Consider the following 16,610-nt stretch of genomic DNA (forward strand, 5'->3'; position numbering starts at 1 on the left):
AGCGAAGTCGTCACGCGGTGTTCGTGTTCCCATTGGCTGCCTCGTGGCTAGCGGCGCTCTGATTGGGTAGCATTTTTACTCGTTGGGCAAGGACGTCAAGCCCCCATTGGTCGCGGCACAGTGTAGCGACAGTCGGACGGGTGCCGTGAAGGGCCAAGCGGGAGGAAGATGGCGGCCACCCTAGTGGTTTCATCCCGAGGCTGGGGGAGGCTCCAGCAGATCTTGGCAGCTGGTAAAGGCGCCAGCGCCTCCTGCGCGGGTGAGAGGCCTCGGGGGCGGGAGGGACTGTACGTGCAGCACCTGGCCCGGGGCCGCGCTCTCTCTGCGGCTTGGGAGCCGCGGCTCCGCCCGCCCTCAGCTGATGGGGCCGCAGAGCACCGACCCCTCTGGGATGGTACCGCCACGGACGGGGGTCTCAGGGGTGTCTCCCCTCTGAAGCCTCGGGGATTGTCCCCCGCAGGAGGCAGGCGAGGATGGCCCCGCGGTGTGACCCAGCCTGCCAGAGCCCGGAGAGCCACGCCGGGCTGTCGCCACCCCTGCCCTGGTCAATATAGGGCGGCAGGGTTCGCCTGCCCACGGCTGGAGCCAGAGGTTGGTGTTTGCAGGATCCCTGCTGCCAGTAGGTCTCCTGCCTACTTCAAAAATGTTACGTTAATGCACCTGTAAGAGTATTTTAATATAGGGAAACAAACAGCAGGTGAAGATGTTGAGCGTTCAGAGAAGGGTCTTCCCGACTCTGTGCGTAATCCCTTAATGGAAAAACTTCTTATACAATCAACCCACTTCTCTTCTTGGAAGATGCACAACTTTCAGTTTAGGCAGAAAATTGTGGCCTTTTTTTGTTTTGTTGTTGTTTAGAGGCAGTATTTTTTAAGTGATTTAACAGTCGCTTTTATTTTATTTTGTTCTGGCAACAGTGTTGTGGAGAAGGGGATATAGTTCACAGCAGGAACAGGTGTCCCACAAAGTGGATCTGGTAAGAGGCATTAATTTGACACATTTCGTAGTTAACTAAGCTTACAGTGCTGCGAAAAACAGCTCTTAAAAGTATGAGTTTACTCCTGGGGCAATTCTGTGCCAAAAATACTGTATATTTTATTTTTCAACATAACATAATCATGCCAGTTTCAATTGTAGTAATTGATTTCAAAACACCTGTCAACGAGTATGTCTGTAACAATACAGACAAAAACAGAGATTCAGGAAATGTTTTTTGACAAATACATTCCTTAGTAGGCATATTAATATATAAATTTGAGTAATAATTCATTTAAACTACAATACAGAAACTTATTTCCTGCACCCCTCAGAAGGAGTGCAAAGGCTTGGGGGAGTCAGGGGTAATGGAGGAGCTGAGGGAGAAGGAAGTAATTGCTGGGAAGAAGTCTGGAGGTGAACCTGGAGGGCTGTTGGGTGTGGGTGTGAGAAGTATGGAACAGTCTTTTTTTGGGGTGGGACGATTGTTAGGGACTCTCCCCCATGCGGACCCCACATCAGCCCGTGTCCCCATGTGTCCCTGCATCCCCCATTCAGCCACCCTCCCCCTACCTTTGTCTTAATATAGTCACATTCAGCCCATTATGTAAATCCTAGAGGAGCATCCTTCGAGCAAAGAAGGGAACCAGGAAACCTACTGCTTCCACCTATTGAGTTCCAGCAGTTGTCATGGTGGTGCTACATAGAACAAACTAAAAGCCATTTATTTTATAAAGTGGGGAGGAGGGAAGAGTTACTATTTTCTATCTTTTAAATATCTGGGAGATGCTCAATACTAAGATGATGGCATCTATACACAGAAGTAGAAAAGTGCCTTACAGACAAGATCAGTATCTCTACATTTAACTAGGGCTGTTAAGCGATTCAAAAAATTAATCACAATTAATTGTGCTGTTAATAATAGAATACCATTTATTTAAATATTTGGATGTTTTCTACATTTTCAAATATATTGATTTCAATTATAACACAGAATACAAAGTGAACAGTGTTCACTTCATATTTTTTATTACAAATATTTGCATTGTAAATAAGAAATTGTATTTTTCAATTAACCTAATACAAGTACTGTAGTGCAGTCTCTTTATCATGAAAGTTGAGCTTACAAATGTACAATTATGTACAAAAAATTACTGCATTCAAAAAGAAAACAATGTAAAACTTTAGAGCCTACAAAGTCCACTCAGTCCTACTTCTTGTTCAGCCAATTGCTAAGACAAACAAGTTTGTTTACATTTATGGGAGATAATGCTGCCCACTTCTCACTTGCAGGTGACAATGTAAATAAGAACAGGCATTCTCATGGCACTGTTGTAGCTGGCGTTGTAAGATATTTACATGCCAGATGTGCTAAAGATTCATGTCCCTTCATGCTTCAGCCACCATTCCAGGGGACATGCGTCCTTGCTGATGCATCTTAGCGATTGGCTGAACGAGAAGTAGGACTGAGTGGGCTTGTAGGCTCTAAAGTCTTACATTGTTTTATTTTGAGTGCAGTTATGTAACAAAAAAAATCTCCATTTGTAAGTTGCCCTTTCACAGTACTTGTATGAGGTGAGTTGAATTTTTTTATCATTTTTACAGTGCAAATATTTGTAATAAAAATATGAAGTGAGCACTGTACACTTTGTATTCTGTGTTGTAATTGAAATCAATATATTTGCAAGTGTAGAAAAACATCCAATATTTAATAAATTTAAATTGGTAGTCTGTTTAACAATGCAAATAAAACTGCGATTAACCACAATTTTTTTTAACTGCAATTAATTTTTTTGAGTTAATAGCACGAGTTAACTTTGATTAATCAACAGCCCTACTTTTAACCTATGGCAGCCTGGGAAGCAAAGGTCTGGGTTTGCCATATGAAACCACCTCTAATGACATGCTACTGCTAAGTCTTAAAATCAGCCTTCAATTTTACATGTTTTTATTTGTGTTCCAAGGAAATCAAGAAGTAGAATATCATCTCTTTTGTGTATAACCACTTTATTCTTTGTCCCATTGTGGGGGAATAAAAAAAATTTAAACTATTTCTTATTTCAGCCAGTTGAAATGGAAAACCCCTATAAGGAGCCGCCTAAAAGATGTGTCTTGTGTGGAATAAATGTAGATTACAAGAATGTACAGGTGAGATTCTTTACAATATGAATTTGTGCAGTGATTGTCTTACAAAATTGACCAAACAACTGCCTTTGTGGGGTAGTTGCTATTTAGGCAGGAGGAACCAGGGAAAAATGGGTCTAGAGGAATTCAATTCTAGAAATGAAGAGTATGAAGTTGGGGGAGAGTGTGAGCAATACTCCCCACTAGCTTGTTCTCTTTGTACTAGCTGGAGGAAATGCTGCAACTGCAGAAGCAGAGGTAAATCGACAGTCAATTTCACTTTGTTGCTTTTGATGGCACTGCTGGGGGATGTATTTGGGGCACAGGTATGATTTTTATGGTGATGAGCATGGCATGCAAACCTAGACTGATGCTTTAGGGCTCTCCACAAGGGGCAGGCGGTTAGGACAGTGATCAGTTGAACTATCATTTGCTTTGAGTGACTAGAAGATTGAAATCTTATTAGTTTGGGCCTTCTAGCCTTACTGGAGGAGACACTCCCAACACGGTTGTGTGGGTGAGGCATTACATTCAGAAGAGTGAAGAGCTTAATGCAGTGATGAGCTGCCAAAATCTTAACAACCGGTTCCCTATAAAAAGTTCTGATTTAAGTGGGGGGGAAGCAGAGGAGGGGCTGGGGCGAGGGGAGACATACTGGTGGGGCGGGGGACCCCTGCAGGGCCTGGGGTAAATTGCCCCATTGCCCTCCCCGCAGCCCTGGTGCTCGCAGCCCCCCCCCCCCTTACCTTGCTGGCAACTCAAAACAGCAGGATGACTCAGGAGCTCAGCTGAGCTGCCCAGCTGCAGCACTGCTGGGGGGTGGGGGTGACATCCTCATGGAGCCAGGGGCCTGGGGCAAATTGCCCCACTTGCCCCCCCTCCCCCACCTTGTTGGCAGCCCAGAGCTCAGCTGAGCTGCCCAGCTGCTGGACATGCTGCGGCTCTGCGGGGTGGGGGAGAGCCCAGGGGAGACATCCTCATGGGGCTGGGGGCCCCTGCAGGGCCCGACCCCGGGGCAAATTGCCCCACTTGCTCTCCCCCCCATTCCAGGTGGCCCCGGAGCTCACAGCCCCCCCTTACCTTGGTGGCCACTCAAAGCAGCAGGATGAAGCTGGAGCTCAGCTGAGCTGCCCAACTGGCAGCGGCTGGCCATGCTGTGGCTCTGCGGGGGGGGGGGAAAGCAGGGAATCCTGGGAGCTCAGGTGGGGGACACGATGGTCCTGCGGGCTACATCCGGCCCGTGGACCAGAGTTGTTCTCCTACCTGCCTGGCTCTTTAACAGATGGTTCTCCACCGGTGTCTAATTTTAGCAACCGGTTCTATCGAACTGGTGCGAACCGGCTGCAGCTCACCACTGGCTTAATGTACTAACTTTTAGGGGAAGTTAGTATTCATTTATTTGGCTGATAATGTATACAAAAATTTTCCTCAAGAAAATAAGTTCAGTTTTGCAAAAAGGGCACAACAATTTGTCAGCTGTCTCCTTGAGATGCTTAGGGCTCTGACTTTCAGAAGTGCTGAACAATCACAACTGCAATGAAGATTAATGTGAGTTCTCTGAAAAATCACGCCATAGGATTCTCAGACTGGACCTCCAAAGCTAACAGATACTTCTGGCCTTAATGTGTGCCTCAGTTCCTGATGTGTAAAATGCAGCTGATAATAACCATAGGAGGTATGGGGCTAATTAATTTCTTAATATTTGTAAAAAACTAAGATGAGCGCCACAGAAAAGGGGATCCTATTTAGAATATTAATAAACATGGTTTTTAAATTTTGGTTTAAAAGCCAGCAGGTTATTGTTGTGATAAGTTCTTTAAGGCAAATAATGTCATATGCCACAACATAGGGAGCATAGAATAGTGTCAGAATACAACTTTTTTCAAAAAATTAGTGTTTAAAGTTACTTGTTTGCAAGAATATTTATTAAGATTTTTGGTTCTTCAATAGCTGCTGTCCCAGTTTGTTTCTCCATATACTGGTCGCATTTATGGCAGACATGTAACAGGTATGTAAACTGTAATCTAACGTTAATTTCATAAGTAATCTTTGTTTATCTTATTACAAGTGTTTACTTAAGGCTAATATTAAAATTTAGCATTTTGTATTTAACCGTCTTAGTGGCAACAAATTACTATCCATTGTGAAACCACCAAGTAACGTGACATAATTGGGTATTTTCATGATTAGGAATTCAAACATTTGAATTGTACACTTTCTACATACTAATAGTTTCTGTAATCTGATTTATCTATTTTCTAGTAAGAAAAAAGGCCTTTTAAAAAGGCCCGAGGGAATCCCTAATAACTGACCTCATCACTGAGTCTATTGTTTGGATACCTGAAATAAGATGCTAAAAAACTGTCTTTACAGGTTTGTGTGGGAAGAAACAGAAAGAGATTTCAAAAGCCATTAAAAGAGCTCATGTAATTGGTAAGCACAGCTATAAACTAGTTTTTGTAGACTTTTTTTTTTTTTAATTTAAACACTTACCAGTATTAATTTCTTGCAGGATTTATGCCAGTTGTGTACAAGGATCCAACATTTCTTAATGACCCAAAAATTTGTGATATCAGGCATCCGGAGTAAATTATGTAAATTGTGCATAAAACAATAAAGTTATTTATAATGTTTGTGCTCATTACTACCAGAACCTTTACTTCTGTAACAAAATACTAACAATTTTAGAATGGATGCTCAGGTCAGTTATACTCAAAATGCTTGGCATTCCTTTACGTAACTGCTAGAAAGAAGTTGTGACATATTACGCACTATAAGAACTAACAGAATTGAGCACTCATAAGGAGAGAAAGTTCTCCATGTTTGCAATAGAGAAAACTTAAAATCTGAAGGAAACTTCTCAAAACGTTTGTGTGCTGTTTTCCTTGCATTATAACCTGATCTTAAAATGCAGCAGGACCCTACTCCATACCTTTCTGAGTTTGAAGTAAGGGAAAACATGGAGTTGAACTGGCTCATCATAGGAGCCATTTGCAAATAAAACCCAAGATGTAAATGGTCAGAATGCAAGAGAGCAAGTGATTAGAGTAAGACAGAGCAACTTCTGCAGTTAACATAACATTGTAGCAGACCCAGATACCAAGCTGCTTTGGCACTGTATACGTCAGCTGCTGCTGAGCAAAGCCTAAATGTGGTGGTAGCCTCCTTTAGCAATAAGTACACAGCATCACTTAAAAAGGCGAGGTAAAGCACATCCCAACTCTGACAGTTGCAGCAGCTCTTCAGTTTTCAATGTCTATACTCTACTACTATTCTTCCTACTGTGCGCCCTGAGAGAAAGGGAATGCAGAGTGAGGGAATGTAATCTAGACTCTACTCTATATTTTCCAAATAAGATACCTGCATTTAAAAAAAACTTTTACATTTAAAATTTTTTACAAAATGATACTTAAATACATTAGTTTAGCCCTACTGTTAATTGATGGAACATAGTAAATGTGTTGGCAGCAGTTTTTTGGTGCAGCAGTAGTCACCCTGAGGAAAATCCTACACCTGGCCCAAAAGGATTAAAAAATTGGTGATTGTGGATATTCATTAGTGTCCATTAGTTTCTCCAAAGTTTCCTCATCTGTTTCAGTACCACTCATTGCAAGCTTTCCTTCTTGGTCTCTGTTGTCTTGGTCCCCTTTAAGTAACTTACAGTGAAGTTGCAATGAGCGTGATTTCTTGAATGGTTTTCGTCCAGCTGTGGTCACACTAGCTTTACGCTTGGTTATCTGCCTTGTTCCATCTTCAGGAAAGTCACTGTCTTCTTGCATTAGAGTCAGTTTGTCCATTACATTTATTTTGTGATCAGTGTTACAGCAGTGTTTAGAAATCTGCCTGCCTTTTAAGGAAACAAGGCAGGTCTGAAGTCCAGAATTTGGGAAAAATGTTTGTAAAGCTTGACAAAGGAAAACATTCTCCTTTGGTTCATCTGAAACACACTTCTTCTCTCCTGAATAATAGAAAAAATAAGAATTTCAAAATAGCCTTTTCTAGTATTCGCATCATTAGTGTTCAGTAGCCTTTGTTTTAAAGTTTTGGAGTTGCTTAATGTGCAGAACAGTCCTTTTCATTTCTATACATTACCAGCATAGACCTCTCTACTGAATTATGTTCATATACATCAATTACCTTACTATGATTAGTACTATGACTATTATTCTTTCAAGAAAAGGTATTAAGTTTCCCTTTTGATTGGTAGTTAGAAAGTGATGCTGGCTAAACCCAAATATCCAAACTGTTTTCAGACTCCATTTGTAAAAAATTCAATGGTTAGCAAATTATTTTTTGATACACTGAGAATAAAGATGAGTACTAGTAATGAGTGGCGTTTCATATGTAGTTTAATATATCTAGTGGCAAACTTCTGAAATTGCAACTGTAGAAATTACTCACTAATGTAGACTCTAGAATTAATTCCAGACTGTGGGGTTTTTAGACCAGACTGAATTTAGTGGGATAAGTATAGCTGAAATATCATGTTTACCTTAATGTCTTATGGATTCCTCCAAGGAAATGTCATTCTTGAATAATTATAATAAGTATTGTTTACAGGTCCAGTTTTGCCACATAACTCATGTTTCCATGGAGAGGCTTGATGATCTTTCTACATTACCTGAAGTTTGTGTCTGCTCCTTTTTTCTTTTTATTTCTTGTTTTAGTTGGTCCACTTCTGCTAGAAGTTTCTCTACTGATCGTTCGCTGCCCTCTACTTTAGAACATATCTTCTGCAAGAGAAGTCAATTCTACTGAACATTCAATTGTAGTCATTAAATCAGTCTTATATTGGATTTATTTATTTAAGTGTTCCAGATAAATTTCAAGGCATCCTTAAAAAAAAACATTGTACAATGTCTTTTAAAAACAAGGTCCAATATGACTAAACAAAGCATACAAAGCAACATTGAGGGTATAGTGAACAGCAAAATTACTGAATCAGCAGCTAACTGGAAAACATTTAGAAAATCTTCTAATCCATTCTACCTATAATCCCAGAAGGTTTGCTACTGTATATTTTAGCATTTTATGCAGTCTCCTTTTAAACTCAAGAAATGAGACTTTTATATCTTTCCTTGTGGAGGCCAGTTTACATTCTCCCATCAGGATTATTCTAAATTCCACCTGAAATTTCCCATGTTTTCCTTTGTTTAATTTCATGTTACTACTCTTCCACAATTTTTAACAACTGAATTCACTTGGTTTTTAAAAAAATGAACCTAACTGATTTGTGGCACTCCTCAGGCTGACAGATAATTACTCATATCCAAATAACTTTGAATGACTATTTCAAGAAAGTGAGGTACTGTATCATGTGCTTTACTGAAGTCTATACAAGTTACATGAATGGTGTTCCTTCTTTCACTATTTTTCATCTTAATTTAAAAGGACAGCCAAGTTTCTCTCTTATGATTCAGTTTTCTTTTTGTGCTCAGAACCTATCTTCTGGATGCGACCTTAGTAATGGTAAAGTTGTCTTTACTCAGTATTTAAAAGAAAATTCTTCCCCCAGCTCCTTCCATTCTGATGTTTAAAATCATGATACTACTTACAAATTTCCAGCAGCTTAGTAAAATACCTTGTTCCCATCTGACTCTGAGTTGCATACTACTTAGCAACTCTGGATTGTTCACATTTAATTTCTCCTGTTTTTAAAAACAGTATTTATAATCCTTCTTATTTCTAAATAGCCATACTACCTACTTATTTTTCTCAAGACGAATTTTCAAAAAGTAATGCAATAGCTCATTAATTAAAAAAAAACTGTGATTGCAGGTTCATTACCAGATCAGGAGCCAACTTTCTTTCCTGATGTTTGCAAAAGTCTTATTGGACAAATCCAAGACTTCCATGATTCTGTGTTTGGTATCGGCCAGATGGAAGCTTTCATGTGACTCTTTGCTTGATACAAAATTTGACAGTAGTTTCTTGTACCATAATCATATTGAGGAACTCCTCTTAGAAGACTGAACACACTAAGTTTAACTAAAGCTAGTTGTGCTACAAAAAACTTAATTTCTCTAACACAGTAGCCAAAATCCAAGTCTTCCATATGGTCTAGTAGGAGTGACTAATAAAACTGTGTGCAAGGACTAATAGTCTACATTGCAGTCCAGTGATCAGTGTTTGGGAATACACCCTTTTCTTGTGGGGAATGGAAAACTGCTGTGCTTCCTTATGGGACTTCAAAGCACTGTTAAGATATCTCTGGTTTCCCTTAGGACTAAGTGCCTGAAGGATCTTTTTTGAGCAACCAAGATCTAAATTTATCCCTGAATTAGGGAAAAGTCTGAAAACCTTGCTGTAAGCTTCCAGTGGACAGTAACATGAAATCATAAGTAGTCTGTCAATCACTCTTTTGCTTATTGGAAAAGATATGAACTGCAGCAAAGACACTACAGCTACCACTCAATAAGTTATCAGTTAACTTTTCAAATATGAACTGGATGTCATCTTCACAACACCAGGGATTAGAAACTTTTTTTTTAAAAAAAGAAAGCTATGTTGTACTGAAATTCATAGTTTATGCCCTGCCAGCCAGAAAGTTTCCTACATAGAATATTCAGCATTTAAGAGCAGACCCATATGCTAGTTTGTGAACTTTTCAAGGGTGTGTCACCTTCAATCTCACTCCAAGCATTTCATTCATTGCTCAGTTTCCTCTGAGATGTTAACATTTATGTAATCTGGCAGATTAATGTTTTCACCCATTTTACTGCTTAATCCAGAATTCCCTTTGGAAAGAAAGGTGTGGAAGGCATAGATATTTATGGGGAGGAGAAACTAAAAGACAAGATTGGGAGTAGAGTAGCAGAGGGCACCCTTCTCATTCCAATCCCTTACAGCAGCCAGTGAACCTCTCCCCCCACAAAAAAGGAGGGTTTTGTAGAAGAGATCTAAATTTCTAGCTGCCTGGGGAGGGAGACCGCTATCCTCAGGCATGACAGACTGATATAGCAGACTCAGGCAGAGCATCCTACTGGGAATAACAGCACCTTGCCCCTTTTCAGCAGATGGAGGGAAGGAATGTGCCTTCTTTGGTACTATCTTGGTATTTAGTGAGTTGTCCCTTCTGCAACAGCTCTTCATCTTTTGTAACAGGTACATTTTTCAAGCCCTGCATTGAGATCTCAGCAAATAACTCAAGTTCTCCATGTTTTGGGTCATTATTTGTAATCATCCAAGGAGTTAACGGAAATGCTAGATTTGTATGATTTGTTGTCCTGTACTAAGTCTTTCTTCCACCTCCTTTATATTTGCATAGTTCTGCACAAGACACCTTGGATCTAATTCTCATGTACAGTAATGCCATTTTACATCATGTTGATAGTACAAAAGGACCTTGAAGTGGGAGCAAACTATATTTACAGTCACTTTAAAGCTTCTTTGTGCTATGTTAGGTTGCCTTCGTGTAAATGAGAGTCAGGACCTACTGTGTGATTATTTGACTTATTTGCAGTGCTACCTTAAACATCTAAGACAGGGGTCGGCAACCTTTCAGAAGTGGTGTGCCGAGTCTTCATTTATTCACTCTAATGTAAGGTTTCGCGTGCCAGTAATACATTAACATTTTTAGAAGGTTTCTGTCTATAAGTCTATAATATATAAATCTAAACTATTGTTATATGTAAAGTAAATAACGTTTTAAAAATGTTTAAGAAGCTTCATTTAAAATTAAATTAAAATGCAGAGCCCCCAGGACCAGTGGCCAGGACCCGGGAGTGTGAGTGCCACTGAAAATCAGCTCGAGTGCCGCCTTCGGCACACGTGCCATGGGTTGCCTACCCCTGATCTAAGATTTAAACAACATGTACGTTTCTGAAAGTTAATGACCTACCTTCAATTCCTCCTGCAAGGTGGCATACATTTCATTAATCTTATGAACCTCTTTTAGTGATCCATCTTCATAAAAAAATTCTGACCTTTAGACACAAAAAGAAGCCCAATGTAGAATTAAACTTAGCTATGCATGTGTACTGAGTGATGCTTTCGTTCACTGAAGTCTAACTTACATGTCTACCTCAGCAGTAATTCCCTAAGCATAACAGGTTTTCAAAGAGGAGCAATAGTGGACTTTTGACTTTTACTTTTGTGTTAGAATATAAACTGTAGGTCTCTGGACTCCAAGACTAAAATGGTTATCAGACAGCAAAAATACCAGCAGGGGTTGGGTGAAAAATAAGGATAATGCAGTTGTTCAGCCTGCAAAGGGAGATAATAATTAGTCTTCACTCCCGTTTAAAAACCCCTCCTAGTGTTTTAGTCTAGTCTTATACTGTAAGCTCTTTAGGCAAAGGTTCTATCTAAAGTCCCATGTAAATATACAATGAGGGAGGAGGGTGAGAGGGAGGTTGCATACTTTACAGATATACAAGTGTATGTTTTTACTTAGTATGTACCACCCCCGTATTAACTGCTGATTAACAGTACACCTTTCACTGTGGGATACTTGTTTCTTAAAACTTTTATTAAATAAGATGTTTTGTGATTTTATCCTCTCCTCAGATCCAGAATCTGTGGTAAAGGGGTTAGATAACACATATACAAGTCAATAACCTAAATACATCTCTGTACAGTGGGCTATAGCAGAGGTTCTCAGATTAAGGGAAACACGGGCATGTAGCAGGGAACATACTCGTGGTTCTACACATTTTTTTTCCTGGTAGCGCAGGGCTTCTAGCTGAGCTATAGCTGCTGCTGCCACTGATGGTAGCCTTAGCTGTTAGGATTGCACTGCCGTTCTGGGTGTCCACAACAGAAGCAGCTGCAGGGCCTACTGACTCCTGCAGAGAGGCTGCTCCCTTCATATGCCGAGCAGGAATGCTGCACTCTATGTGGGCAGGTGTAGCATAGGACTGGACTGGACTGGAGGCAGCTTGGTAGCAACAGGGATCTGTTCCTTTCATTCTCACGCAATAGCGAGCTACGCGTAGGTGCAAGAGGCTGCAAGCCAGGAGAATGTGTGCCCCTCTTCTCCAGCCAACTGCATTGCTTATGTAGGGTCAGGCCTCAGGCAGCCAGACAAAAACAGTCTTCTGGAGAGGGAGCTAGGAGAAGTCAGGGACAGCATCCTGGGGAAGGAGAGAGCAGTGCAGAATTGAACCTATTGGAAGAATAGGCCAAGCAGGTATCAAAGCCCACAGGAAGGACCTGGGCAGAGTGGCAGATGTGAGGATAGAGCAGGGCAGGGCCCAGAGGAAAGCTGCTGAGAGTCGCTTGTATAGGGGCATGGTAATATGGCCATTTTTATGTTCTGGGTCAAACCAAAGGTCCATCTAGCTCAGAATCCTGTCTCCTGACAGTGGCCAATGCCAAGTGCCCCAGAGGGAATGAACATAACCGGTAATCACCAAGTGATCCATCCCATGTCGCCCATTCCCAGCTTCTGGCAAATGGAAGCTAAGGACACCATCCCTGTCCATCCTGGCTAACTGCCATTGATGGACCTATTAGGGTGTACAGGAGAACAATGCCAAGTTGTATGAAACATCTCACCAGCCAGTTGCAGACTCAAACATTAGAGAGAAAGATTTGAGAGTCTCTCTCTAAGTGCAGGATGTAGTCTCCATATTACAGGCTCATGACATATGGGTTGTATTCCCAGCTCTTCTACAGACTCTTGAGTGACTTTGGGCAACTCATTTAACTTCTGTGTCTTTGTTTTCCCAACTGTGATATGGGGATAGTCTCTAGCTATCTTTCCAGAGGTGTCAAGATGCTTAATTTGTTAGTAAATATAATCATTGTCAGATCCTCAGAAGGTGAGAGAGGGCAAAGTAATATTATAGTTAAGGAAAAACTCTTATCTGGCCCCACATTTAGATTTTGTAAAAGCAAGATGTTACAAACCTAACAGAATTATTTCCATGGACTTTTTTAAATTCCATTAGAAAAGTTTCAATTCATTGCTTATAGATTTATTTTTAAATAAACTGTTCTTGAAACAAAAATCCAGCAGCACCAAGAATATGAAAATTCAACTAAACAAAAATGACCTCAACTTCATTGACCAATCTATAGAAATGCAGAGAACAAAGAGCATTACAGAAAAGTAAATTGGATTTAATTTAAATAATTCAAGGTATTGACATTTTGTATACAACATTATTTTGAAGCTGACAGTGTTAATTCAATTTGATATGACAACGAGCTTGGCCAAACGCTAGCGAAAAGCAATGAATTACAAAACAAAAGTTGAGGTGATTGTTATACCTGACTAGCAAATTAGGGTCGCATCACTTGCTGAAGAGGTTTAATGGGTTAGAATTTTACCTATGAAGCATTCTATATCTGGATACAAAGAAGCACAGACCCAAAATTGTGAACTGGTCATTGATTTGCATTTAGAGAAAAAGAGTTCAATTACCCTACAAATCTTCTTTGGCACATATTATTTAATACAAAACCTTTCAGTTATGAAGGTTACCTGTGGGGTGTATCAGATCAGACACTGTAGGTAAAATTTAATACAAATATTTTTTCCCACTCTTTAGGGTTCGGAAAGTGTCAAACGGCTGGTTCCTTCCCAGTATGTCAGTTTTTGAAATCTACAAAATATCATTAGAAGCTGAATATGAAAAAAAAATGCATCATTCCTACCTGTGTTTTATTACTGCTCTGCCAAAGCCATCAGAAATACAGGAGCCAGACACAGTTCTGTAACCTTGCTGTTCTGCCATACCCAAGTTGGCAACTACCAGAGGAACTTTCTGGAAAAGACTTTTTAAAAAAAAAAGCAAGAACATAAAAATGGATCATTGTAAGTTTTAAATGTAGTGGTGTCTCTGTGAAAGATATTCTTTATCATAAAAATGTACGATACAGAATTCCATTTTATTAATTCTCACAGAGGAATAAACTTCAGTAGGAGATGAATTGGTTGAAACTATAGTAAAGAACAAAATTATCAGACACACATGAACACAATATGTTGGGGAAGAGTCAACATCACTCTTGTAAAGGGAGATCATGCCTCACCCATATATTAGAATTCTTTGAGATGGTCAACAAACATGGACAAGGGTGATCCAGTGGATATAGTGTACTTAGACTTTCAGAAAGCTTTTTACAAGATCCCTCATCAAAGGCTCTTAAGCAAAATAAGCAGTCATGGGATAAGAGGGATGGTCCTCTCATGGATCAGTAACTGGTTTTAAGAGGAAACAAAGGGTGGGAATAAATGGTCAGTTTCACAGGGTACATAAATAGTAGGGTCTCCCAAGGATTTGTATAGGGACTAGCTCTGTTCAGCACATTCATAAGTTATCTGGAAAAAAAGATAAACAGTGAGGTGGCAAAGTTTACAGACAGAAAATTACTCAGGATAGTTAAGTCCCAGACTGCGAAGAACTACAAAAGGATCTCACAAAACTGTATGACTGGTCAACAACATGGCAGACCAAATTCAAATGTAGATAAATGCAAAGTAACACACTTTGGAAAATATAACCCCAACGATATATACAAAATGCTAGGGTCTAAATTAGCTGTTGTCACTCAAGAAATCACTTGAAATCACTGTGGGTAGTTCTCTGAAAACATCTGCTGAATGTGCAGTGTGAGTCAAAAAAGCAAACAATGTTAGGAACCACTAGGACAGGGTTAGATAAGAAGACAGAAAATATGTCACGCACAAATCCATGATATGCCTACACTTTGAATATTGCATGCAGTTCTGGTCCCCCCATCTCAAAAATGATATTTAAAAAAGTACAGAGAAGGGTAGCAAAAATGATTAGGGATATGGAACAGTTTCCATATGAGGAGAAATTAAAAAGACCAAGACAGTTCAGTTTAGAAAATAAATGACTGAGAGGCAATATGATAGAAGCCTAGAAAATCACAAATTGTATGGAGAAAGTGAATAATGAAGTTATTTACTCCTTCACATAACATGTGAACCAGAGGTCACCCAATGAAATAATAGGTTTAGAACTAACATAAGGAAGTACTTCTTCACACAAAACACAGTCAATGTGTGGAACTTGTTGCCAGTGGATGCTGTACAGGCCAAACGTATAACTGGGTTAAAAAAAGAATTAGATAAAGTTTATGGAGGTCAGGTCCATCAATGGCTATTAGCCAACATGTTCAGGGTCACAAAGTCCATGCTCTGGGTACCCCTAAAGCTTTGACTAGTAGAAGCTGGGACTGGACAACAGCTCAGTAAATTGCCCTGTTCTGTTCATTCCTTCTGAAGCATCTGGCACCAGCCAGTGCTGGAAGACAGGATACTGGGTTAGATGGACCATTGGTCTGACCCAGTATGGCCATTCTTATGGAACTCAGTATATCATATAGTGAACCTAGCTTTGTTCAGCCATAAATGAAGCAAGCCCATAAGATCTGAGACTCTCATATAGATTTTTTTTCCCCCTTGGGGGAGACACCAGCAACTACGAGTAAAAATCTGCTTCATGAAGGTGTTCACTTTCAGCCTTCTCTAAAGCTCACTGAAGTCAATGAAAAGACTGTACCCTATAACTGGTGAGCACGGCCCTATCCACATCACAGTAAGTTTATTATGAACTATTACTCAATATCTGAAACGCTGGAAATGACATTGGTTTCTGTATTTTGGCTCTGATCCTGAAGTTGTTCTGCAAAGGGAAACTCTGCGTAAAGCCCTACTGAAGTTGAGCTTTACATGGTTGACGGCATACATAGCTTACAGGATCAGGGTCTTTGTCATTACATCTGAAATTTAACACATGGGTCAAAAGTCCAGTTAAGGTCACATTTTCTCAAGTTTTCCCATGTTTAAGTTCACGTTACTATTTTAAAATGTTTTTGAATATGTAAAATACCAAAAGGAGAATTCATGTTTCCTTCGCTAAATTACTATTTTCTTTTTGAATCTAGTTATTGAAAAAGGTATTTTTAAAGATTAGTTTACTTATTTGTACTATTTAAGGTTACACTTATTTTTTTGACAATGAATCAAAACATTTCAGTTAGTTCTGAGGCAGTTTTACTTTTAGGTTCTGATTTGTTAACACTGTAGTATTTGTTTACATCTAAACATTCCCTTTCAATTATATAAAAGCCACACTATTCATCTGAAATGTTAAAGCCATGAAGACATTTGTATTAGAGATATAGTGTAGGATTAGATTTGGTTCAAAAGCTAGGTTGTGTAAAACCAGGCTTCCACATTTAGTCTCAGGCAGGAACACAGACAAAATCTAGGTAATTGGAAGGCTGATGTTTTTATTTAATTTATTTACATGGAGACAATGTTTTTAAACACATGACCATTCCCCTACAACATTTGCAATTCAAACTTGATACTGTACCTTGCAAGTAAAACAGACTAGAAACTGATTAATATACTTTCATTGTCCAAGCTGAAATGTAAACTCATACTACATAAACAGCAAAAACCAAAATATTTGTTTCTTTCAGGTATAATATTTTAAGGTGTCATTTGCAATACAAGTAAAAAAAGCTGTCATTCTGAACTGAGGCGCTCCCTTTAATTTTAGGTTTTGTAAAACTTAAGTTTCAGG

The 16,610-nt window shown here is 39.6% G+C and overlaps 2 protein-coding genes across 5 annotated transcripts in view; one reads left to right on the forward strand and one right to left on the reverse strand.

Moving 5' to 3' along the window:
* Positions 1 to 5,732, forward strand: MRPS18C (mitochondrial ribosomal protein S18C). 2 transcript variants are annotated; one of them, XM_039540771.1, is made up of 6 exons: positions 1 to 232; positions 918 to 976; positions 3,040 to 3,123; positions 5,050 to 5,107; positions 5,473 to 5,532; positions 5,612 to 5,732. In XM_039540771.1, exons 1-6 carry the CDS (start codon positions 169 to 171, stop codon positions 5,686 to 5,688), a joined length of 402 nt encoding a protein of 133 aa, XP_039396705.1. In that variant the 5' UTR covers positions 1 to 168; the 3' UTR covers positions 5,689 to 5,732. The 2 variants fall into 2 exon arrangements, with proteins under 2 accessions (XP_039396705.1, XP_039396704.1); XM_039540770.1 differs by having other exon boundaries at positions 40 to 259.
* Positions 5,565 to 16,610, reverse strand: part of ABRAXAS1 (abraxas 1, BRCA1 A complex subunit) — a 27,313-nt gene continuing 16,267 nt past the window's right edge. For 2 of the 3 annotated variants that reach the window (XM_039540769.1, XM_039540766.1), the window contains exons 6-9: positions 13,702 to 13,821; positions 10,940 to 11,024; positions 7,721 to 7,832; positions 5,565 to 7,057 (exon numbers count right to left, since the gene is read on the reverse strand). In XM_039540769.1, the coding sequence (XP_039396703.1) occupies positions 6,627 to 7,057; positions 7,721 to 7,832; positions 10,940 to 11,024; positions 13,702 to 13,821 (748 nt within the window). In that variant the 3' untranslated portion in view covers positions 5,565 to 6,626. The remainder of the gene's footprint in view (positions 7,058 to 7,720; positions 7,833 to 10,939; positions 11,025 to 13,701; positions 13,822 to 16,610) is intronic. The other variant, XM_039540768.1, reaches the window with a different exon arrangement.

Source organism: Mauremys reevesii, linkage group 5, assembly GCF_016161935.1.
Source record: "Mauremys reevesii isolate NIE-2019 linkage group 5, ASM1616193v1, whole genome shotgun sequence".
NCBI lineage: Eukaryota > Metazoa > Chordata > Testudines > Geoemydidae > Mauremys > Mauremys reevesii.

Coding starts and splice junctions, on each gene's coding strand:
- MRPS18C (XM_039540770.1), top strand. CDS start 169: ATGGCGGCCACCCTAGTGGTTTCATCCCGAGGCTGGGGGAGGCTCCAG. Junction 260..917: donor CGCCAGCGCCTCCTGCGCGG/GTGAGAGGCCTC, acceptor TTCTGGCAACAG/TGTTGTGGAGAAGGGGATAT. Junction 5,108..5,472: donor TTATGGCAGACATGTAACAG/GTATGTAAACTG, acceptor CTGTCTTTACAG/GTTTGTGTGGGAAGAAACAG.